At 41.2% G+C, this 24,719-nt stretch overlaps 1 protein-coding gene across 1 annotated transcript in view; it reads right to left on the bottom strand.

The window, feature by feature from the left end:
• Positions 1–24,719, bottom strand: part of LOC133578227 (sodium- and chloride-dependent GABA transporter 2-like) — a 92,600-nt gene that overhangs the window by 23,531 nt on the left and 44,350 nt on the right. Inside the window, exons 13-14 of the mRNA XM_061932480.2 lie at positions 5,991–6,091; positions 436–606 (exon numbers count right to left, since the gene is read on the bottom strand). Of these exons, the coding sequence (XP_061788464.1) occupies positions 436–606; positions 5,991–6,091 (272 nt within the window). The remainder of the gene's footprint in view (positions 1–435; positions 607–5,990; positions 6,092–24,719) is intronic.

Below are 24,719 nucleotides of genomic sequence, written 5' to 3'. Positions count from 1 at the left end.
TTTTGGAGAAACATATGTTGCCATCCAAGCAACATCTTTTTCATGGACGCCCGTGCTTATTTCAGCAAGCCACATTCTGCACGTGTTAACAGCGTGGCTTCGTACGAGTCACTTACAATTTCTGCACTCACTGGGATGCACACTGATATGATGTTGTTTCTTTCTTCAGCAGCTAAATTCAAAAACATCCTCACTCTTCAGATAAAAAATGCATCCCACTAAACCTCAAGGAAGTGTTTTAAATTTAGAAAAAATCAAAATATGACCATTTTAATGCACCTTAAAATCCGGTGCGCCTTTTGTATGAAAATAGACCTGAATAGACCCGCTCATCGGCAGTGCACCTTATAATCCAGTGCTTCCTATGGTCCAAAAAATACAGTATATCAACTCAGAGTGTAGAGTGTAATATTTGTACCGGACACACACTCCTACCTGCCATGTCGTGCCTTTCATCTGAGTCACTTTAAAGAGGATCCAAAGAGGTACCAGCATGACGCAGAAGAGCCCGAGGAACCAGCCCAAAGCGTAGGCCCAGGTTGGGTACACGTAAGTTTTGTTGAATTTGAGTGGCTTGTATTTCACCAGGGAGAAGATGAAGGTACCCTGGCAAAGTAACGCAAACAAGGACAAACATTCAGAACTTCAACGTGGACACATTTCACTTTTTCGACATGTTTAGTGAGACCTTTCACTAGGGGTGGAAAATGTAAATTAGACAGTTTGGCAATATTTACTTAGCATTTTTGCTATTTGTATGACAAACATTTTCATTTTTTGTTTCATTTATTTATTTATTTTACAAAAAAAAAAAGTACAACGTTGACAACACATAATAATAATATAAATTAATATAGTGCAAAAGGTAATGTACAGTTTGTAATGCATGATTGTCCAGTTTTGCCTGAAAGGGAGTGGGAAGAACATAACTTATTTTAATTCCACCTCCAGTTTTCCTTTCAGTGATTATTCCATTGAGTTTCATTGTTACTTTGTTTAAGGATTATAACACAAATGTTGTATCATGGTGGCATTGCCACAGGTAACAATAATTATTACACTGCAACAATAATTTGTATCAACAATGTAGGAAGAATGAATATACCAACAATGGTAATAGACAAAATCACATTACAAAACAAAAGCAACAAAGTGTTGGACACTTTCCATGGTAATTCATGCAAGCTGACATCTTTTAATTTACAGTGGTACCTCCGGATATGAGTGCCAAAGCTTACAAGTTTTTTAGGATACCAGTTGCCTCCTGGCTAATTTTCATGCTTACGTTTACAAGCCCAAATTTGTGCAATGAGTCTCCCCACCACTAGTTGGCCGAGCGATTGACACAGTGAATCCCGTAAGATCCGAACAAAACATCCTGTCATTCTCGCTAGCATTAGCTTATCGCTAAAGATTAACATAACTTTGTGAAGGACAGTGCTAAAAAAAGAAGCGAATGATATTGATAGAATTAATGAAAGAACTCATCAAAAACATGTAGCCGACTTGGTAAAGCATGTTACGGGGTGTCACATGGTGGTGAGTCGGCGACACATCATTCTTCCTGTACACTGTATGTCTGTTCTTGGACTAGTTGTACTAAAAAATAATTGTTCTGTCCTTTTAAGTGCAATGGCCATAAAGTTCCATTTCAAGTAAAATGAGTCGATAACGCCAGCCACGGACGTTAAAAGTAATATCTAAACGAGAAACATTTATCCGAGAAAATATGGAGAAGCTGCTGATAGTGTGTTTGATGGAGAGGCAATTTGAAAAACATACAGAGATGTTCACTTTCCAAGGTACATGCCGTACATTGTTAATACATTGATTCATAAAACTACTGTAGGTGTTTGTTTTACATTCTTTTGTATTGGTTTTCATACAATATTTATATTTAATATTTATAAGCAGTACAAAGCTGCCTGTGTCGCTAATTCAAGACCGAGGATTAATAGTAGCGACCGCAGCAAACTTAAAGCCACAGGAGTGATGAAGAAGCGTTTGACAAGATGCTACAGTTTGAAAAAAACAAACAAAAAAAAAACCTTAGGACAAAAGAATTTGACAAAAAATTAGTAGTTTTTTATGTTTAACTTCATGCTTCATCTAGAGGCACAGGTAACTGTTAAGCTGTATGATTTCTTAGTGGGGAAAAATATTCACTTTTTCATTTGAACCCTGATTTCTTTATGTTCTATAATTTAATGTTGCTTTTCTAAGGGTCAGGTACTTATTGTACAATTGAATTACTTTATTAGTGTCAGGGAAAAGTATACTTTAATTTATTTTATTTTTGTCAATCAACAAGAGAAGTGACTCCACATGTTTCGGTGTTGTTGCTAACGGCAAAGCAGAATATTGTTTGCTTTTTCAGGCCCCATTAATATACGCTTTGTTGGACAGATAGTTTGTTCTCTATTTTATGAAATCATATTTAGAATGTTTGAGTTTCTTGTGGTCTACCAATGAAATATTTACAAAAATTGAAGTATTAATAAATTCCAACATGTCTTTGCTCTATGCAATGATTCTAATAGTTTGCATGGGTCAGGAGTATAGTAGGAAGTGTATTTGTACTCAAACTATGATTAATTAATTAAAGAAAAATCAGTTGACATTATCCTTATCCCTACAATAGACTTGTATATTTGTTGTTTAAGTGTATACATTTGGGGCAAAAGTATGAACTGTTAAATGAATTTATTCTCACAAAATCTTGTGTAAATATTCAAATATATGTATACATAAATATCGGTTATCGGTTGTAAAGGTAAGGAAATGATCGGATATTGGCCTTGGTTCAAATTTCCATTACCGTCTATCCTTAGTTAAAATTGTGCTTTTTGGGGGGATCCATGTACACAATAAATGTATTACAATTCATTTAAATGGGCAAAACTGTTTCGCAAAACATTTTCTGAGGTACAAGCTGCGTCACAGAAGCCAAGTAAAACTCCTTTCCTGAGGTATCACTGTACTCTACAAGCGTAGAACTCAGTGAAAAGCCATTTTTGTTTTGTTCTGAAATCATGTATGTGCTGAACACCTCGATAGTGCTGACTGCCAGGATGGACTGTCATAAAAATAGCTGTAGAGATGCTGACTTCACTTTGAATATATCATCTTGATGACTTGTCTTACAGTAACTACTTTAGATTTATTTGGCCTCTTGAGCTAGACTAAAACACCATATATAAAAACAATCCAAGTAATTCTTTATCTAACAACACATTGTCCAGTTTGAGCAAAAACATGCCTGAACAACTGCAAAACATTTGCTGTCGTCCTTCATTGGGCAGAGAACCATCTTAAAAGCTAACACTCACTCAGGCAGGAGAATTGTATGCTTTCTCACTGCCATTCACAATAAAGAAGAAATTATGATTAAACACAGTCAAATAAATGGATACTTAATAATAATCATAATGACTGAAATAATTGGGTTACAAGTTTGAATTTCCAAATAGGAGTGCCCTATAAAGGGTCAGGCAACTAGCAAATTATTTTCCATTTTTTTGTTTGAATAAGATGTTCTCCCTCTGTGCAGTAATGACTATGCAGCATAATATTGCACATTTACAGGCAATGTTCCCTCTAAGGTGCGCGCCTGTGCAATTGCGCACTGCTCAAGCGTCCTCTGCGCACGGCAAATCTATGCCACGCAAAAAATCAAATTAAAAAATAAGCGCATAACAATTTTCGACACGACAGAGAAAACAATATTGTAACGTCTGTCGGGACGCTTTGAGGACATGAATTCCATCGATCACTTTACTGAGCAAAACTCTTTATTGTCGGCCATAAACACATGACCAAAACATTAGTAAAAAAAATGATATCTACCAAAACTGGTCATTTTCTGCAGTACAAACCAGACCAAAAGCAACTTTGTTATATCAACAGCAGCCGCTGGCTCTTTCTCACTTGCGCCAACACATGCACATATGGCATACTTGCCAACCCTCCCGGATTTTCCGGGAGACTCCCGAAATTCAGCGCCTCTCCCGAAAACCTCCCGGGACAAATTTTCTCCCGAAAATCTCCCGAAATTCAGGCGGAGCTGGAGGCCACGCCCCCTCCAGCTCCATGCGGACCTGAGTGACGTGTTGACAGCCTGTTGTACATGCATATGTGACCCACCCATAATGTGTCACATTTTTGTGTTGATTTATTTAGTTTATTTTGTGGTTTGAATTCGTTTTTGGAGCTGTCATTACACATGTATCAGTATTCACATTGGTCAGTAGGGGGCAGTAGGGCGTTTCTTCCCAATTGAATGCTATCACCTGCAGACCGGAAGTGTCTTGTCATTCTGATGAGCGCGACCAGTCTGTGAACAATTGAAACGTCCTTTGTGCTTTTTCCTCTTGTATAACAGGTTAGTTTTGGTGAATCAACTCACTGAATAATATCCATGTGATCTTTATAAGTTTAAGTACACATTCTGATGGTGGAGCCTAACTCTAAAGTGTGTGTGAGTTGTAGTTTGTATTTGTGAATGAATCCAGTGCACAGCTGCAGTAATCAATACAAAAAGGCGACGTGAGTGCGCAATGTTTGTATAGGAACTTCTGATCCTAATTCAGACTCCCAAATTAGAGCTCCCGTTTTCTTATTGATTTTATAATGTATATTTGTATAATGTGTGTGTTCTGAAATAGTGACAGAGAATAGAACAAGGATGGCCAATTCAACCCTTAACTCAACAATGAGTAGATGAGTGTTATGTGTGTGTATATGTGTAAATAAATGAACACTGAAATTCAAGTATTTATTTTATTTAAATATATATATATATATATATATATATATATATATATATATATATATATATATATATATATATATATATATATATAGCTAGAATTCACTGAAAGTCAAGTATTTCTTATATATATATATCGTAACCACGCCCCCCGCCCCACCCCCGACCACGCCCCCACCTCCCGAAATCGGAGGTCTCAAGGTTGGCAAGTATGACATATGGCACTTAGCCAGTGATGCGTTTACAGCCACACAAAAAGTCGGACAACTCCAACACCACACATAAAATGTAATTCCAGGTCATTACACTATGATTTACCAATTAAATGTGTACTTATTCTAGTGTCATTTATTAGGAATCTTAATTTATAAATATTAATCATGAAATGCTGTTAGTATATTAAATAAAAACTAATAAAAATATATTTTTTACAAACAGGAAGTTGCAGGAATGTACACATGATCCCCTGCTTACATCTCATTGTGCAACATGTGAATGTTTTAATGGGAACTAAATGCAATGTCTGAAAGGGGTACAAATTATTTCCAAAGCAGGACCTCCACCCAGACAAACAATACCAGTACACAGTTCATGAAAAACAATATTTTTTGTTATTGTCATTATAAGTGGGCCTAAACACTTATATTAGAAATGGAAATGACTGCTGTCATTTGATTATAATAATGAGAGAATGTTGTCTGTCTATCTGTGTTGGCCCTGCTATGAGGTGGGGACTTGTCCAGGGTGTACCCCGCCTTCCGCCTGAATGCAGCTGAGATAGGCTCCAGCACCCCCCGCGACCCCGAAAGGGACAAGCGGTAGAAAATGAATGGATGGACGGAGATTGAACTTGTTATTTAGTCAGGTTTGGGACAGGTGTGCTGCTGGTGTAGCCACAGAGTGCACGTCTGATGTTGCTCACATGGGCTCCACTAAATGCTATGGGAGTTTTTGCGCTTCCACACTCACATGAAAAATTAGAGGGAACATTGGTTACAGGATTCTTACCCACTTTTAAAAAGCACCCTTCTCAGATTCCTCACGTCACAATGTTAACATTGTACAAATTTTAAGCTTGAGAGAAGAATAAGATGAAGCCAGGTGAGAAAAAAACTCCAAACATTTAAGATGAATTGGATTGTGTAAGAACACAAATGTGCCAGAAGTGAATTTGTGGCCTTTTGATGGCACAGAAGAAGAAAATCCATGTCATTGCACTCACCAAACAAACAGCAGGCGTAATGTAAAGCCAGCAAATCTTCATTAGCGGCCATGGACGATATCCTATCATGTCTTCGATGTTGTCATACAGACGATCTGCACCTGTCCATAAAATACAACAGAAAATTAGATTTTTTTAAATGTTCTGTGCCAAGCATGACAATGTGTGTGAGTGCTTGCATCTGCTCAAAGGGTGTCCCGATACAACTTTCGATACGATACTGATATTAGAGCCTTGAGAATTGATTGGTACCGATATTGATTCAATACGCAATCAGCAGAACTCATACAGACTTTATGGTTTTGTAGTGTGTGAATTTACTCAGGGAAAAATGGTAGCAGGGTAAATTCCATTTTGAAGGCCCCCCATTACAATTTTGTTCACACTTTTTTTTAATTATATGAAACTTTTTTTTTTTTTTAATTCAAACAAATTTTTTCTGGATTTCAAAATTAAAACACAAATCGACATATCTTCCTAACACATACCTGGCAGGTATTTGATCCCATCACTTCTGCTTACAAGCCCAGCACTAACACAACGCGCCCTTTAAATATTAAGGACATTTGACATTATATTATTATCAGTGACGGAGCAGAAAGAGGCTAGGAATAGTATAATACATAATTTAAAGTATACTTTTGGTCTTGACCTCTGTATGTATGATGAGATTATCACAGATCTTCAAGATGCAACCTTTTAATCAACTTTGAATAATAGGATATTGAAACTGATTTGGTGGATATAAAGATTCCTTTTTTATTTATAAATGAAAATTGTAAATGGGTATTTGGTGGGTAGATTTTGAAATGTATTGTATTTTACTGTATTTTGTATATTATATGATGATGTATATTTTATCTGTGGGTCCCTGTGTAAGCTGTGTGCTTCTAGGGCTGACCTTTTTGCAGAACGGACTCTGATATTAACAAAAGAAACAACAATGAAACACAAACTATGTCTGTCTGTAAATAAATAAATAAATACAATACGTTTGCGGTAATATTTCATATGAAGTGCCCCGTCACTCATGAATTAACATTTTACAAAATCAGGCCCCCGATGGATCGCAGGACCCTTTCACAGCATGTGATCTACATATAGGGAGGTTCGGCCCTGAATGGTAGGTATGAAAAACACTAGCGTATTTATTATTAACCATTTGGAATGGGCTTATGTTGTCTTTAAGTTAAAGTGGAGTGGTAATTGTTTTTGACGACACCTATAGTAGCAACAATAATTCAGTTCGTTACTGGATAATTTCTAATATACTTCTGTCTTGGAGACTTTGCATTTGTAAGTAATATGCTAGCTATGGTAGGCTATAGGCTACTAGGTCCTAGAAGCCTATAGCCTACCATGCTTACCCTTTGTAACTGACTTCACTGAACTAGAAGAGAAAGACCAAACTTGTGTGCTTATTGGAAAACATTTAGCTGTTAACTGGCTGTCCAGCTTTGTATGGGAGACCCTATATCAAAGATTTTAGATGCAAGGCGACATGATCTGATACTTGTTTTTGCTGATATCTGACCGGGACACGCCTATCAGTACTACCACAATAACACCTTTGTAAAGGCTGCAGCTCTTATATTGGATGGCATGAACATGTGCAGCTGAACGGAATAAAGTGCTTGTCTATGCATTGTTTTGCAGCATGTGTGAATCCTGACAACATACATTTCTCACCCAAAGCTTTGTGAGTTAAAAAAAAAAAATCTGTTAATGACAGCTTAGTGCAAAGTATGCATGGCCGTCAAATAAAGAGTGCACATAAGTCCTCCTTGGAATCTAATGGCCCAAGAGCTTGGATAAGCCTAAACAGGAGTGATGGGAGGAACAAAAGAGGACAAAATATTTGGCAGACGAAGGGCGCTAAGCACCGCGGGAGTGTGACACTTGATAGAAGCGCATGCCAGTTCGTGTTGGCAAAGGCAAATGAAAGGAATGTACACAACGTAATGTAGTCTTCATTATATTGCTTGAGGCGAGTTTAATTTATTTTGTAACCCCAACACATATGTAACAGCGACGCCATTGCATTAATTAATTTGTCATCGTTTTTATAATCAAACCAACACCACCAATGGTTTTAGTAGCATAGTTTGTTTGTATTTGTTTATTTGAAGGACAATGTGCAGTTACATTAAGAAGATGGCTGCACCAGATTTAGCACCATGCTAATTTCCATCTGTAGTCCTTTTATGGTGCATCTAACATCCACAATAAAATTACCCAGGAATGAAAATACATCCATCCATCCATTTTGTACCGCTTGTCCCTTTCGGGATCGCTGGAGCCTATCTCAGCTGCATTCGGGCGGAAGGCGGGGTACACCCTGGACAAGTCGCCACCTCATCGCAGGGCCAACACAGATAGACAGACAACATTCACACACTAGGGCCAATTTAGTGTTTGATTGATTGACTGAAACTTGTATTACTAGATTGCACAGTACAGTACATATTCCGTACAATTCACCACTAAATGGTAACACCCGAATACGTTTTTCAACTTGTTTAAGTCGGGGTCCACGTTAATCAATTCATGTTGCCAATCAACCTATCCCCAGGTGCATGTTTTTAGAGGTGGAAGGAAGCCGGAGTACCCGGAGGGAACCCACGCAGTCACGGGGAGACCATGCAAATTCCACACAGAAAAATTCCGAAACCGGGATTGAACTCAGGACCTTCGTATTGTGAGGCAGACGCAACAACCCCTATTCCACCGTGCTGCCCTTCATACACAACAATATTAAATCAGTATCAGGTGATAACAGGTTGCCGTGTTAAGATACACTTTTTACATTTAAATTATACAAACTAATTGCTTTTAACTTTAACATCCATTTGTGTAAGCTATTTGAATGTCATCACTGTTTTTATGCAATCCATAAAACCATGCGTGGCCAATGTTCCAGCAGGGGACAGCAGACCTCACAAAAAGGTAGAGGCCTCGCCTTCTATTAAAGCAGGGGTCACCAACGCGGTGCCCGCGGGCACCAGGTCGCCCGTAAGAACCAGATGAGTAGCCCGCTGGCCTGTTCTAAAAATAGCTCAAATAGCAGCACTTACTAGTGAGCTGCCTCTATTTTTTTTAATTTTATTTATTTACTAGCAAGCTGGTCTCGCTTTGCTCGACATTTTTAATTCTAAGAGAGACAAAACTCAAATAGAATTTGAAAATCCAAGAAAATATTTTAAAGACTTGGTCTTCACTAACTGACAAAGAAACAGATAACAGATTTGGTGTCCAGTTCAAAGTGTGACATGATTTATTTAAAAATTTGAGAGTTGACTTTTGTATTTTACATGAGTTATTATTTGTACAAACATGGTGCAAAGTAATTCATGATTTGTTAAAAAATGATAGTGTCTAGCTAGGTAAAATGGGATATTGTGATTTCACAAGACTGTCTTAGAAGTGATCATTTGAAAATGTTCAATTTGAAAAATGTGCACTTAAGAGAAAATATAAAAATAAAGTGTTGCATATTGATATTTATCTGTTTCTATATATATTTATTGCGAGAAATCATTAAGATGATCAGTGTTTCCACAAAGATAAATATCATTAATTATTAATAACAACATAGAGTTAAAGGTAAATTGAGCAAGTTGGCTATTTCTGGCAATTTATTTAAGTGTGTATCAAACTTGTAGCCCTTCGCATTAATCAGTACCCAAGAAGTAGCTCTTGGTTTCAAAAAGGTTGGTGACCACTGTATTAAAGAGTTTAGCTTTTTCTCATCAATATAAATGTTTTTTTTATTTTCCACGAGACATTAGCCGCCCACAAAAGAGGCAAGCTATTTAGCGTCATTTTAAGTCGTCCCAAACAAGTGCGGTGACCAATCAGCGTCGATTAAGAAACGCGGAAGTTTCCCTTTTACACATTTCCGCGTCTTTTCACGGGCACAGCGAAAGAGATTAACACCGACGCCACCATGTTAGCGTTTGTAGCACAAGCAAACAAGCGGTTCAATGAAAAGAAGATAACAGTTTTGGGGAAGAAACGAAAAGAAAGTTGCCTCCTTCTGGCTGCTTGTCGAGCTGGTGGAGGTGAGCATCCTCTTTTCACTGCAGTGTCCGCCCACCTGTTGATGTGATTGGCTCTTCGTTAGTTTGGTTGACTTTGTTTTTTTCCTCCCAACGAGCCAGTACTTTTCCAAGCCAAACAGAGTCTCGTTCTATTGGTTCTCTCTTTTTGCATTTACCATTCGTGCCAAAAGTAACAGCTCATACTGGAAGGTGAGCAGCTAGGGCTGCTTGCGTCACCCTAGCTCAGTGGTTCTCAACCTTTTTTCAGTGATATACCCCCTGTGAACATGTTTTTAATTCAAGTACCCCCTAATCAGAGCAAAGCATTTTTGGTTGAAAAAAAGATGTAAAGAAGTAAAATACAACACTATGTCATCAGTTTCTGATTCATTAAATTGTATAACAGTGCAAAATATTGCTCATTTGATGTGGTCTTTCATGAACTGTTTGGAAAAAAAGATATAAAAATATCTAAAAACTTGTTGAAAAATAAACAAGTGATTCAATTATAAATAAAGATTTCTACACATAGAAGTAATCATCAGTGCCCTCTTTGGGGATTGTAATAGAGATCCATCTGGATTCATGAACTTAATTCTAAACATTTCTTCACAAAAAAAGAAATCTTTAACATCAGTATTTAGGGAAGCTACCCTCTCGTCCACCGGGTTGAACTCCAACGTACAGGCTCTGAGCCGGGGGGCAACAAGAATTGCCACTCCAGCCCGTCGCCAGCTCTCACTGCCGGCAACGCCAGAGTGGAAGAGAGTCCAGCCCCTCTCGAGAGAACTGGTTCCAGAGCCCTTGCTGTGCGTCGAAGTGAGTCCGACTATATCTAGCCGGAACTTCTCCACCTCGCGCACTAGCTCAGGCTCCTTCCCCCCCAGCGAGGTGACGTTCCACGTCCCAAGAGCTAACGGCAGCCGAAGGTAGGGCACTTGGCGGTCCGATTATCGGCTACAGAAGCTAGCTCTTGGGACGTGGAACGTCACCTCGCTGGGGGGGAAGGAGCCTGAGCTATATATATATATATATATATTCCTCACGCACTAGTTGACTGAGTGCTGCTTGGAGTGAGGAGAAGCTTCACGCCCGTGTTTGGATTACAGTTAAGTGCATTGAAAACATAAAATGTAGATTGTTACTCGAACTGCTTTAGTAAAACGGAATATACGCTCAGCAGAAACAAACACGGTAGAGAGGAAGTCTAAAGTCACTTTTATCTGAGATTTTTGTCAAAACATGTCGAGTCTTTTCGCATTACAATCACACACGTCTGGTTGGCAGCTTCACAATAATAGCGCTACGCTTCTCATCTGGTCCAACCTACAAAACAACTAAAAATCGTCTTACAATACGATCATGTTATTCTGTTACTCTGGGATATTTCTACCTAAATAAATGTTTTCTGGCAGATTGAAATTAAGTGTATTGTAATGGCAGCAGCAATATGAAGGAAGATTGTCTTTGAACAATCTCGCTTCTTCTGAGACAAGGTCTAATACTGCAAACATGCCTGCCCTCTGCAGTCCACATTGGGTAATTACAGTTCACTACACAATATTACTACCATCGTTATGGTATATTTATAACCTGTTTTTATTGGTAGTCCGCAATTGCAGAATGTTTAACAGGCTGAATATTAAATGTTATTAATAAGTAGGTAGAAAAGGTTAAAACATTGTCATGCAGAGATATGAATGCCATTAACTTGCACTACTGTGCAGAAGTTTGGGGAAATAATTACATAAGCACACTATATCCACTCATCACCCTGCATAAGAAAGCAATAAGGGTCATTCATAAGGCAGGATATAGTGATCACACAAATACATTTTTCTTACATTCAAAACAATTCAAATTTAAAGATCTTGTGGAACCAAACAGTACAAATTACATATACGGTAAAGCAAAAATAATAATTCACTGCCTGGGAATGTGGAAAAGTGTTTCACTGAAAGGGAAGGAGCTAAAATGTAAGGGGTAATTTAAATCTTAAAATTGAGAATGTACGCACAACACAAATGAGCGTTTGTGTTTCAATATGGGGCAGCACGGTAGGGGAGGGGTTAGTGCGTCTGCCTCACAATACGAAGGTGCTGAGTAGTCTGGGGTTCAATCCCAGGCTCGGGATCTTTCTGTGTGGAGTTTGCATGTTCTCCCCGTGACTGTGTGAGTTCCCTCCGGGTACTCCGGCTTCCTCCCACCTCCAAAGACATGCACCTGGGGATAGGTTGATTGGCAACACTAAATTGGCCCTAGCGTGTGAATGTGAGTGTGAATGTTGTCTGTCTATCTGTGTTGGCCCTGCGATGAGGTGGCGACTTGTCCAGGGTGTACCCCGCCTTCCGCCCGATTGTAGCTGAGATAGGCTCCAGCGCCCCCCGCGACCCCGAAGGGATTAAGCGGTAGAAAATGGATGGATGGATGTTGTAATAAGACCGGTAAATTTATCATTGTATATAATAATAATTATGATAATAAAGCTAGGTATTTGTATTATAAAATAAGGGGTGAAAGTAAATAAGACATTATATATTGTTTTAATTTTTTATGTGTTTTCATTGTGAAATATTTGTTTCTATTTATGTACCTTACTGTAATGTTATCAAGATTATTACCTTTTATCATATTTTTTTCTTTTGCTTTGTACTTAACATGTCCAAAATTAACCACTACTACTTCTAACTTGTACAACATGTAAAGTACAGAATATCAGAAACATTTATTTATGTAGAAAATTAACACTTAACATCTTTGACAATCAAAGCATTATCTAAACAATCCACATTTTGTGTTATTAATGTGTGAAACTGCTATCTAAACATGGATGTGTAGCTCCTCTCCTCTAACTGCTAGTGCTCCTAAAGCAGGAATACAAATTCTGTATTCTTACAAAATAGGAATTCTGGCAAGACACGAAAGCACTGTAGGTATTTTTTTATTCTCTTTAAAAACGTGTTTATATCCTTTTCGTGTTAAGCTGTTTCAAAAAGCATAATGTTTAAAAACTTTTGACTAAAGCAAGTTAATTGTCCAGTCATGGTATTAAAAACGCTCCTCTCTGAGCTGCCACCTTACCGTGGTAGAGGAGTTTGCGTGTCCCAATGATACTAGGAGCTATGTTGTCCGGGGGCTTTCATGTCTCCCAAGACAAACAGGTCCTAGGTGAGGGATCAGACAAAGAGCAGCTCGAAGACTTCTATGAGAATGCAACAACAAGGACTCAGATTTCCCTCGCCCGGACGCGGATCACCGGGGCCCCCCTCTGGAGCCAGGCCCGGAGTTGGGGCATGATGGCGAGCGCCTGGTGGCTGGGCCTGTCCCCATGGGGCCCGGCCGGGCACAGCCCGAAGAGGCAACATGGGTCACCCCTCCAATGGGCTCACCACTCATGGGAGGGGCCATAGAGGTCGGGTGCATTGTGAGCTGGGCGGAAGCCAAAGGCAGGGCACTTGGCGGTCTGATTCTCGGCTACATAAGCTAGCTCTTGGGACGTGGAACGTCACCTCGCTGGGGGGGGAAGGAGCCTGAGCTAGTGCGCGAGGTAGATAAGTTCCAGCTGGATATAGTCGGACTCACCTCGACGCACAGCAAGGGCTCTGGAACCAGTTCCACACTGGCGTTGCACGCAGGGAGAGGCGACAAGCTGAGGTAGCAATTATTGTTTCCCCCCGACTCAAAGCCTGCACATTGGAGTTCAACCCAGTGGACGAGAGAGTAGCCTCCCTCCACCTTCGGGTGGGGGGACGGGTCCTGACTGTTGTTTGTGCTTACGCACCAAACAGCAGTTCAGAGTACCCACCCTTTTTGGATACACTGGAGGGAGTACTGGAAAGTGCTCCCCCGGGTGATTCCCTTGTCCTACTGGGGGACTTCAACAATTATGTTGGCAACGACAGTGAAACCTGGAGAAGCGTGATTGGGAAGAATGGCCACCCGGATCTGAACCCGAGTGGTGTTTTGTTATTGGACTTTTGTGCTTGTCACAGATTGTCCATAACGAACACCATGTTCAAACATAAGGGTGTCCATATGTGCACTTGGCACCAGGACACCCGAGGCCGCAGTTCCATGATCGAATTTGTAGTTGTGTCATCGGATTTGCGGCCTCATGTTTTGGACACTCGGGTGAAGAGAGGGGAAGAGCTTTCTACCGATCACCACCTGGTGGTGAGTTGGCTGCGATGGTGGGGGAGGATGCCGGACAGACCTGGCAGGCTCAAACGCATTGTGAGGGTCTGCTGGGAACGTCTGGCAGTCTCCGGTCAGAGAGAGTTTCACTTCCCACCTCCAGAAGAACTTTGAACATGTCACGAGGGAGGTGCTGGACATTGAGTCCGAGTGGACCATGTTCCGCACCTCTATTGTCGAGGCGGTTGATTGGAGCTGTGGCCGCAAGGTAGTTGGTGCCTGTCGTGGCGGTAATCCTAGAATCCGTTGGTGGACACCGGCGGTGAGGGATGCCGTCAAGCTGAAGAAGGAGTCCTATTGGGTTCTTTTGGCTCATAGGACTTCGGAGGCAGTGGACAGGTACCGACAGGCCAAGCGGTGTGCGGCTTCAGCGGTCGCGGAGGCAAAAACTCGGACATGGGAGGAGTGACCGCGGAGGCAAAAACTCGGACATGGGAGGAGTTCAGGGAAGCCATGGAAAACGACTTCCGGACGGCTTCGAAGCGATTCTGGACCACCATCCGCCGCCTCAGGAAGGGGAAGCAGTGCACTGTCAACACCGTGTATGGTGCGGATGGTGTTCTGCTGACCTCGACTGCGGATGTTGTGGATCGGTGGAGGGAATACTTCGAAGACCTCCTCGATCCCACCAACACGTCTTCCTATGAGGAATCAGTGCCTGGGGAATCCGTGGTGGGCTCTCCTATTTCTGGGGCTGAGGTTGCTGAGGTAGTTAAAAAGCTCCTCAGTGGCCAGGCCCCGGGGGTGCAAGAGACCCGCCCGGAGTTCCTTAAGGCTCTGGATGCTGTGGGGCTGTCTTGGTTGACAAGACCCTGCAACATCGCATGGACATCGGGGGCGGTACCTCTGTATTGGCAGACCGGGGTGGTGGTTCCTCTCTTTATGAAGGGGAACCGGAGGGTGTGTTCCAACTATCGTGGGATCACACTCCTCAGCCTTCCCGGTAAGGTTTATTCAGGTGTACTGGAGAGGAGGCTGCGCCGGATAGTCGAACCTCGGATTCAGGAGGAACAGTGTGGTTTTTGTCCTGGTCGTGGAACTGTGGACCAGCTCTATACTCTCGGCAGGGTCCTTGAGGGTGCATGGGAGTTTGCCCAACCAATCTACATGTGCTTTGTGGACTTGGAGGAGGCATTCGACTGTGCTCAGAGAGTATGGGGTATCGGACTGTCTGATTGTGGCGGTCCGCTCTCTGTACGATCAGTGTCAGAGCTTGGTCGCATTGCCGGCAGTAAGTCGGACACGTTTCCAGTGAGGGTTGGACTCCGCCAAGGCTGCCCTTTGTCACCGATTCTGTTCATAACTTTTATGGACAGAATTTCTAGGCGCAGTCGAGGCATTGAGGGGATCCCGTTTGGTGGCTGCAGGATGAGAATCAGCACCTCCAAGTCCGAGTCCATGGTTCTCGCCCGGAAATGGGTGGAGTGCCATCTCCGGGTTGCGAAAAAGACCCTGCCCCAAGTGGAGGAGTTCAAGTACCTCGGAGTCTTGTTCACGAGTGAGGGAAGAGTGGATCGTGAGATCGACAGGCGGATCGGTGCGGCGTCTTCAGTAATGCGGACACTGTATCGATCCGTTGTGGTGAAGAAGGAGCTGAGCCGGAAGGCAAAGCTCTCAATTTACCGGTCAATCTATGTTCCCATCCTCACCTATGATCATGAGCTTTGGGTTATGACCGAAAGGACAAGATCACGGGTACAAGCGGCCGAAATGAGTTTCCTCCGCTGGGTGGCGGGGCTCTCCCTTAGAGATAGGGTGAGAAGCTCTGCCATCCAGGAGGAGCTCAAAGTAAAGCCACTGGTCCTCCACATCGAGAGGAGCCAGATGAGGTGGTTCGGGCATCTGGTCAGGATGCCACCCGAACGCCTCCCTAGGGAGGTGTTTAGGGCACGTCCGACCGGTAGGAGGCCACGGGGAAGACCTAGGACACGTTGGGAAGACTATGTCTCCCGGCTGGCCTGGGAAGAGCTGGACGAAGTGGCTGGGGAGAAGAAAGTCTGGGCTTCCCTGCTTAGGCTGCTGCCCCCGCGACCCAACCTCGGATAAGCGGAAGAAAATGGATGGATAGATGGATGGATGGTATTAAAAACTTAAAAATTATCCGTCTAGGCTACACTTATTAATGACGAAAAATGTAATCATTCTGCTATTAATCGCGTTAATTTTGAGTTAACTATGGACAAAATGCGATTAATCGCGATGAAATATGTTAAATGTACATATGTGTATATATATATACTGTATATATATATATATATACTGTATATATGTGTGTGTGTGTGTGTGTGTGTGCATATGTATGTAATACGTGTGTGTAGGGCTGGGCGATATACCGAGTTTGTAAGATATATCGATATATTTTTAAACAAGATATTAATTAAGACAATATCTTAATATCAGTGACGTGCGGTGAGGTTCATGGCTGGTGAGGCACTGACTTCATCACAGTCAGATTTACAAACCCTAAAGAGTGTCTTATTCACCATTTGATTGGCAGCAGTTAACGGGTTATGTTTAAAAGCTCATACCAGCATTCTTCCCTGCTTGGCACTCAGCATCAAGGGTTGGAATTGGGGGTTAAATCACCAAAAATGATTCCCGGGCGCTGCTGCCCACTGCTCCCCTCACCTCCCAGGGGGTGAACAAGGGGATGGGTCAAATGCAGACGACAAATTTCATTACACCTAGTGTGTGTGTGACAATCATTGGTACTTTAACTTAACTTTAACTTTACACATACAAACTGTAGCACACAAAAAAGCACATTTAATAAAAAAAACGTTATTATGGTCTTACCTTTACTTATAAATGAAGTCCATGCGCCGCAACTAAAGCCCTCACTTAAACTTTCCACGTGCAAGATTGAATCTATTTAAAAAAGTGTAACCGAGGGTTTATAAATGTCGCCTATACTGTATGAAACTACAAAATAACAAACACGGAGGCTCCAGTTTACACGAGGACCACTTTATTTACCTTCTTTCAAAAACCTCCGCTCCTCTCCGTGTCATCACTTCCGCTCTTAGCGCCTTCAAAATAAGAGCTCAAGGCATATACTGTATAACAGCGCATAACAGGAACTTAACATCACAAAGAGGAAAGCCCATGAAAATAGGTTATAAAAGTTATTTAATAAGAAGCCAAAAAGTGTAAAAACAATAATGTTCGTGTTGGAGGAGTTGTGAATTAGATACACCTGCAGTCTGCAGGTGTACCTAATGTTGTGGCCCTGCAGTCATTCACAACTCCTCCAACACGAACATTATTGTTTTTGCACTTTTTGGCTTCTTATGAAATAACTTTTTTAAATAGATTCAATCTTGCACGTGGAAAGTTTAAGTGTGGGCTTTAGTTGATACAACAATTCTACGGCGGGGGTGCAGGAGGCAGGATTACTGGAGCCTCAGCCAGTGCGTCTTTTGCAGCCGTTTTATGATCGCTCAGCACAAGAAATACGTTACACACATACAGTTGTTGACAAAATACACTGTACATTATATACCTCAGCTAACTAAACTATGGAAATGTATAATATAATTCATATAGCAATACAGTCTCACTGCACAGCAGGCCAGCAGTTAGCCGAGTCCGGAATCCATGTTGAGGCACTGAGTGACGTGCCTCAACTGGCTGCTGTTCACCGCACCGTCTCTTCTCAGTATTTGAACGGCAAATGTGAAAATTCAGCGATTTTGAATAAAAATAATCTAAAACTGGTGAAGTTAAATGGAAAATAACTTTATAGTATAATCACTGGATACATATAACAATTTAATTAATTTTTTTTCTTTTTACATTTTTTTTCTTTTCATGATGGCAGGTGAGGCCCCGCCTCACCTGCCTCTAGTGACTGCACGTCACTGCTTAATATCTATCCGTCCATCCATCCATTTTCTACCGCTTATCCCTTTCGGGGTCGCGGGGGGTGCTGGAGCCTATCTCAGCTGCATTCGGGCGGAAGGCGGGGTACACCCTGGACAAGTCGCCACCTCATCACAGGGCCAACACAGATAGACATACAACATTCACACACTAGGGCCAATTTAGTGTTGCCAATCAACCTATCCCCAGGTGCATGTCTTTGGAGGTGGGAGGAAGCCAGAGTACCCAAAGGGAACCCACGCAGTCACGGGGAGAACATGCAAACTCTACACAGAAAGATCCCGAGCGCAGGAATGAACCCAGGACCTTCGTATTGTGAGGCAGACGCACTAACCCCTGTTCCACCATATCGATATCATTTATTTCACGTTAAAATGAACAATTGCTGCTTATTTGTTGTGGTACTTTATTCTCCCCCGCTTCCCACTCCCTCGCATTTAAACCTCTCCCCTTCCTCCTTCCAAGACGTGCTTGCCCTGTCCCACCCACTGCACTGATCCACAACAACAACACACAAGCAAATATGGAGTCTGACTGTGCCACCAGCGACGCGTGTGCCACTGACCAACTAGTAAGTAAAATGCGAACTTCTGCATACCTGCCAAAAACTACGGTTTTCCCGTAATGAGTACGGCTTTAGATAATCCATTCCAGTTTACGACTGCAGTGGTAGAAACTACGGTTTTCCATTGAAAATAATTAACTTAAAAAATCGAAGCTACGTAGCTTAACTACATTTCCCAGTAGCTTGGCAGTTAGCTGTTAGCTAAGCTACATGCTACAAAAGAAGAGAGAGGGAGAAGAGAAAGAGTGTAGAACTGAACTAGTGTAACTCCAGGGGCAGGAGACAAAATATACGGGAAACATCAATGATTGGTTGGTTTACGTATAAGAAAATCCATGATTGGATGGTTGGTTTACAACAGGGGTCCCCAAACTTTTTGACTCGGGGGCCGCATTGGGTTAAAAAAATTGGCCAGGGGCTGGGCTGTATATATACTGTATATACTGTATATATATATATATATATATATATATATATATATATATATATATATATATATATATATATATATATACATTGTCTTTATATTCCAGCGAGTTAATCCGTTTTGTCATTTAACATCAATTAACATTAATGTTCATCAACATTTAACATTGTCACGTTGTACGCCGAAGTGAGGAAGATCATAGCCGCACAATTAAGTAAAGTCACTTACTTCGCGCTGACCACAGACCACAGACTAGTAGGACCACAGAACCGTACGTGTGTGACAGACCATTTTATCGTCGATTGGGAATTAAAAAGTGCTTACCTGCAAATTCATTTTTTTATCTGAGTTTGATACATGTTGTATTATTTGCACAGCTATGTTATTTATTTTATGTAGAAATAATATTTTTCTATTGTATTTATGTTTTGTAATTCTGTGCTACTTAAACAGTTTATTTTCTGTGCTGTTAATACCCATCTTGATAACTGGGTTAATACGAGTGCCACTGACTGTTTACAGTACAGTTGTCATTCACTTCAATTTAACTGAATATCGCTCAAAAATGTATATCTTTATATGTATACTTTCACTGAAAACTATATTGAGATATATATCGAATGTCGAGTTTAGGTAAAAATATATTGAGATATACTTTTTCGTCCATATCGCCCAGCCCTATGTGTGTGTGTGTGTGTGATTTATGTGAAAGTTAAACTCCTACTTTGTTTACTTCTGCGACAACCTCTTTAAACCTTTGTAATCCATCAGAAATATCAAGCAGCTAAAACATGGATATGTTTGGAGAGAGTGTTTTGCATTTTTCCCATCATTCGATTTTCTTTTTATGGTGATGGGACGTTTCTTTCATGATATCTACAAAGTTCAGTGAGCAGGTTGTGTTATGTGTGAACATGCCTGTTGACTTTTTGTGCTGGTTTACTTTTTTGTTCTGCACCCTGATTAGGAAAGGTTGTTTGGATTGGGTCATATGAGTAAATTATGTGCTTAGGTTGTAATGAAAGTACACATCATAATCAGTGACTTGAGTTTCTCACATTGTCCACAAGATGGTGACAATATGTCACCTGTCAGACTCTTGGGTGTTTAAATTTATATCAAAGCACCACGCACGGCTAGGTTGCTTATCAAAATTGAACTCACCAAATGCAGCCCAAATGCAGCCCAAATGCAGCCCACGAGTAATATAGCCCACTTCAGTAATATAGAGTTGTCCTGAGACCAATGTTTTGGTACCAATACCAAAATGTATTTAAATATTTGTATCCAAATTTGGGTATCGAGCCGATACCAAGTAGTTACAGAGTCATACATTGGTCATAATAATGTCCTCCTGTGTACAGAGACGTATTTCTGCTGAGTTTACAAACAATAAAAAAAGACAAAAGATTTTGTTGTAATAAAAAAATCTCCACGTAATCATTTTTTTAATCATTTCGATTATTTTAATTTAAAAGTGTAAAATTAACTATACTAAGTCTGACGCTATTTTCAACTTTCATTACCAATCTTATGATAACAAACAGCACAATTCCAACAGGTTTTACCTCGCGTGTAAACACTTTTGTCTCATGAGTCCACGCTTCCCCGAACACACAACAACACCACCTCATTCTCCGCCAATCACCTTTCAGGCACGGACGGTGTGTTTGCAAACATGGGAAAATCTGACTTCGAATCCAAACCACACAAACATAAATAATTAACAATAGCTGGTTGTTACAGTATGAATTTATATATATATATATATATATATATATATAGCCTATTATTTGTGCACTATTGACAAGTGATGTACCAAAAACTTGACCACCTAAAAAAGAGTTTGATCACCGAAAATCGCGCGACCAAAACTGGATGTAAACAAAAAGTACGCCTTTCTGACTGTCTCGAGCATTATCAGCATGTGTGCAATGTGGATGTAATTTTAAAGTACCAGTAGAGTGGAAAAACAAGTTGCCTCTATATTTGAGCTATTATCATATATGTCTGATTCATGACACCAAAATACTTCTAAAGTTTGTGAATAAATAGATATCATTAAAATAGTATTAATCTTACTCAGATTAACTAGCCATTTTTAGAGATATTGAGGTAGCCAGTCACGTAATCGTGTGACGTCACGCTGGGAACCAAAGATCCCTTCCCTATCAACAACAATGCTAATCAAGCAGACTTTGTGAGAGCCAACAACTATTACTTTTGGAAAAAATATGATTCAGGACCTTATATTTTTGAGGAGGAACACAAAGAGGATGAGCAATATGTTTTAGAAGCCGAGTGATGGATGCAGTTTCATTGGGACACTAGCATCCGCAGCATTGCTAGGTGCTAAACATACAAACTAACAATAACAAGCCAAAATAAAACAAACACTTATTGTATTATTTACACTCTCGCTGGGATGCCGACCGACGGGGCGCTCACATAATCCTCACGAAGGGTTTAAAAAAAGTGTCTTGTGTGGTCTAATTCGCCATCTCCGGGGATGTGAAAGTTGACCAGCCTGTCAGTCCATGGCCACATTTGTCTACTACTAGGTGAGCGCTCCATGAATTATAATCTATTCTAGAACATGGGGGGGGCAAACATTTTGGCTCAGGGGTCACATTGGCTTTTAAAAATCGACATGCGGGCCGGGCAAGCACATGATGCATTTTAAAGCATATCGTATCTGTTGGAACTAAGAGCAGACATGTCTATGAATGTTTTCATTCATACAGGTCATTGTCATCTCAGAGCATTCAGTCGATCGCAACTGGACTGTTTGGTTTGTTTTAGAAGACATTTTGCTGCTCATCTGAAATAGTCTTCATCAGTTTGTGCTTATAAACTTAGATTGGTCAGCCTACTTGGATGAGCGGCGAAACGTCTTCTATGATAAACCAAACAGTCCAGTTGCAAACTAAGAGTGGACTTCTCACACATGGTCTATTGAATTATTATACATCTATTTTCAACAATAGAATAGAAACATAAAAATGGTAATACAGGGTGAATGAGCACTTCGCTTTTAGTGGAAGCAGTGTTGTTGATCACCCTTTTTTGCTAGTGCGTCAAAGTCTAGTATCAGTTTTGCTGTGGCATTTCTCGAAACAGATTTTTGCTCAATTCTGTTCTAATATTTGGCGGGCCGAAGTTTGCCCATCCCTGATCTAGAATTTACTTTTAGCAAGTTTGAGACGGAGCAAAAGCAGCCGTCGTCTCGGTATGTCATCAATAGCAGTGTAAGCTAGCATTTGCTCAGTGCTTTCAACGCGCCGCTAAAATAGTCAGTTTGCATTGCTGCTTACGACAACGATATCACTCATATTTGGTTAATTATCAGGACACGACATGTAAATGGAATATTGTTGGCAGTTTCTGGATGTTTTAGAGAGAGTATTATGAGCGCAACAAATGCCCCTCAATCTGTTGAATCATCCATTCATCCATTTTCTACCGCTTGTCCCTTTTGGGGTGGCGGGGGGTGCTGGAGCCTATCTCAGCTGCATTCGGGCGGAAGGCGGGGTACACTCTGGACAAGTCGCCACCTCATCGCAGGGCCAACACAGATAGACAGACAACATTCACACTCACATTGTTGGCTATTTATTTTACGATTTTGAATGTGTAAAAAAGCCAAGCATATGTGTTCTTGTCTTACATAAGCATTGTGAATGATAAACACCACAGCTCTTTCCAATTTTTGTGTATTTCCAGTGTGACTGATCTGATAACATTGTCAGAGTGCAGAAGCGTTACTGTAGATTAACTACGATCAAAGTATTGGACAGGACGTCGAAAATGTGTTATAAAGTTGTACTTTATATAAGAAAAAATTGGCATACAAAACGGTACAAAACGATCTCTATATCTTGTTATCTGTCATTCATTCATCACCCGTGGGCTCGTAATCCTCAATCTCAACAACCACAATGCACCTGCTCCCGGTCTTTTCTAACATCCGGTTTTGCCGCAATGCATTGTGGAACATGCAGTCGTTTAGTTAACCCTTTGTTCGGCTATTGAGTAGAAAACAACTCAATTCAGTGTCAGTGTTTCTCAAGTAATCAATATCAAATACATGTATAAATCAAATCAATTCCCTTTTAACTCTTTTTAGCTGTAAATAATAATAGATCAATTTATCAGCAATAAATCAAATGATCATCACACATGAACTATATAACGCAAAAGTTACAACATCCTCCCCCCATGAACTACGTTCATCTAAATCTCAAGACAGTACAGTAACTGAATAGGTCTTCTTAACAAAGTCCCTGAGGGAGTACGGACTATGCACGACCTGACAAGTCCATCTCTGCCGGTAAACAGTTCTGTGATTCTTCCCAGTTTCCAGGTTTGTCTGGGGGTGTTGTCCTCTCCAATGAGTACAACGTCACCCACTTTCAGTGGTGTGGGTGTCGGTGTGTCACAGCGGTGCGCTGACTTCAAGTCCAGTAGGTAATCCTTGCGCCAGGCGGTCCAGAAGCTGGTTGTGAGTCTCCGTCTGTACTTCCATCTTCGAGTGATCTCTGCCTTGAAGAACTCGTCAGCAGTTAGTTCTCCTTTTTTCTTTGTTTTTGTTTGAGCATTGGCTATGAATCTCTTTACCCAGGCTGTCACTCTGAGGACTCTTTTCAGCTTGCTGTAGCTTTCCAGTTCTAACACTGGTTCAGTGGGGTCTGTGTCATTTGCAGCAAGCTGTACAGTGATCTGTTGGCTGGACCTTAGTTCTGCATTCACCTGGTCTAGAACATTGTCATTTTCAGTCTCCTCTGACTGATCAGTTGATGTCAGAACGCTGGGCCCGTTCCACCATAGGTGGTTCTGTATCAGCCCTTCAACACTTTGTCCTCTTGTGGGGAGGTCAGCTGGATTTATCTTCCCTGGGATGTGTGACCATCTCTCAGGGTTGGTCAGTGACTGGATCTCGGTCACTCTGTTTGCAACAAACTGTTTCCACTTCTGAGCTGAGCTGCAAATCCAATGCAGGGTAATCATAGAGTCTGTCCACATTCTTATCTGATTTTGTTCCAGTTTTAGAGTCGTCATCAAGTTGTTGGCTAGTCTCGCTCCAATCACAGCTCCCATGAGCTCCAGGCGTGGCAGTGTCATTTTCTTGAGAGGAGCCACCCTTGATTTGGAAGCGACTAGGCTCATTATAGGTTCTCCGTCTGGCGATTCACCTTGTAGGTACGCTGCAGTACTGTAAGCTCTTTCACTTGCGTCGCAGAACACATGTAGTGTTAGGGCATGTTTATTTTCTGGCTGCATGTCTGTTTGATACCACCTTGGTATGGCGAGCTGGTGTAGCTGGGGCAGTTCTGAACACCACTGTTGCCATTCTTGAGTCAGGTCAGGTGGTAGCTCTTCGTCCCAGGAGAGTCCTCCCTCCCACATTTCTTGAAACATGCACTTGATTCTGATTGTGAAAGGTGTCAGGAACCCGAGTGGGTCATAGATGCGTGCAGCTGACTGCAGAACACTTCTCTTTGTGTTCTTCTTTTCTTTTAAGATGCTCAATAGCGGTCTGAGGTCAAAGGTGAAGTCATCTGTTTCTGGCCTCCACACTAGGCCCAACACCTTGAGCACAGCTCCGTGTGTCTCCGATGCCA

The sequence above is a fragment of the Nerophis lumbriciformis genome, linkage group LG38 (assembly GCF_033978685.3).
Source record: "Nerophis lumbriciformis linkage group LG38, RoL_Nlum_v2.1, whole genome shotgun sequence".
NCBI classification, from domain to species: domain Eukaryota; kingdom Metazoa; phylum Chordata; class Actinopteri; order Syngnathiformes; family Syngnathidae; genus Nerophis; species Nerophis lumbriciformis.
The sequence above is the reverse complement of the archived record's forward strand: the minus strand, read 5'-3'. Positions and strand labels throughout refer to the sequence as shown.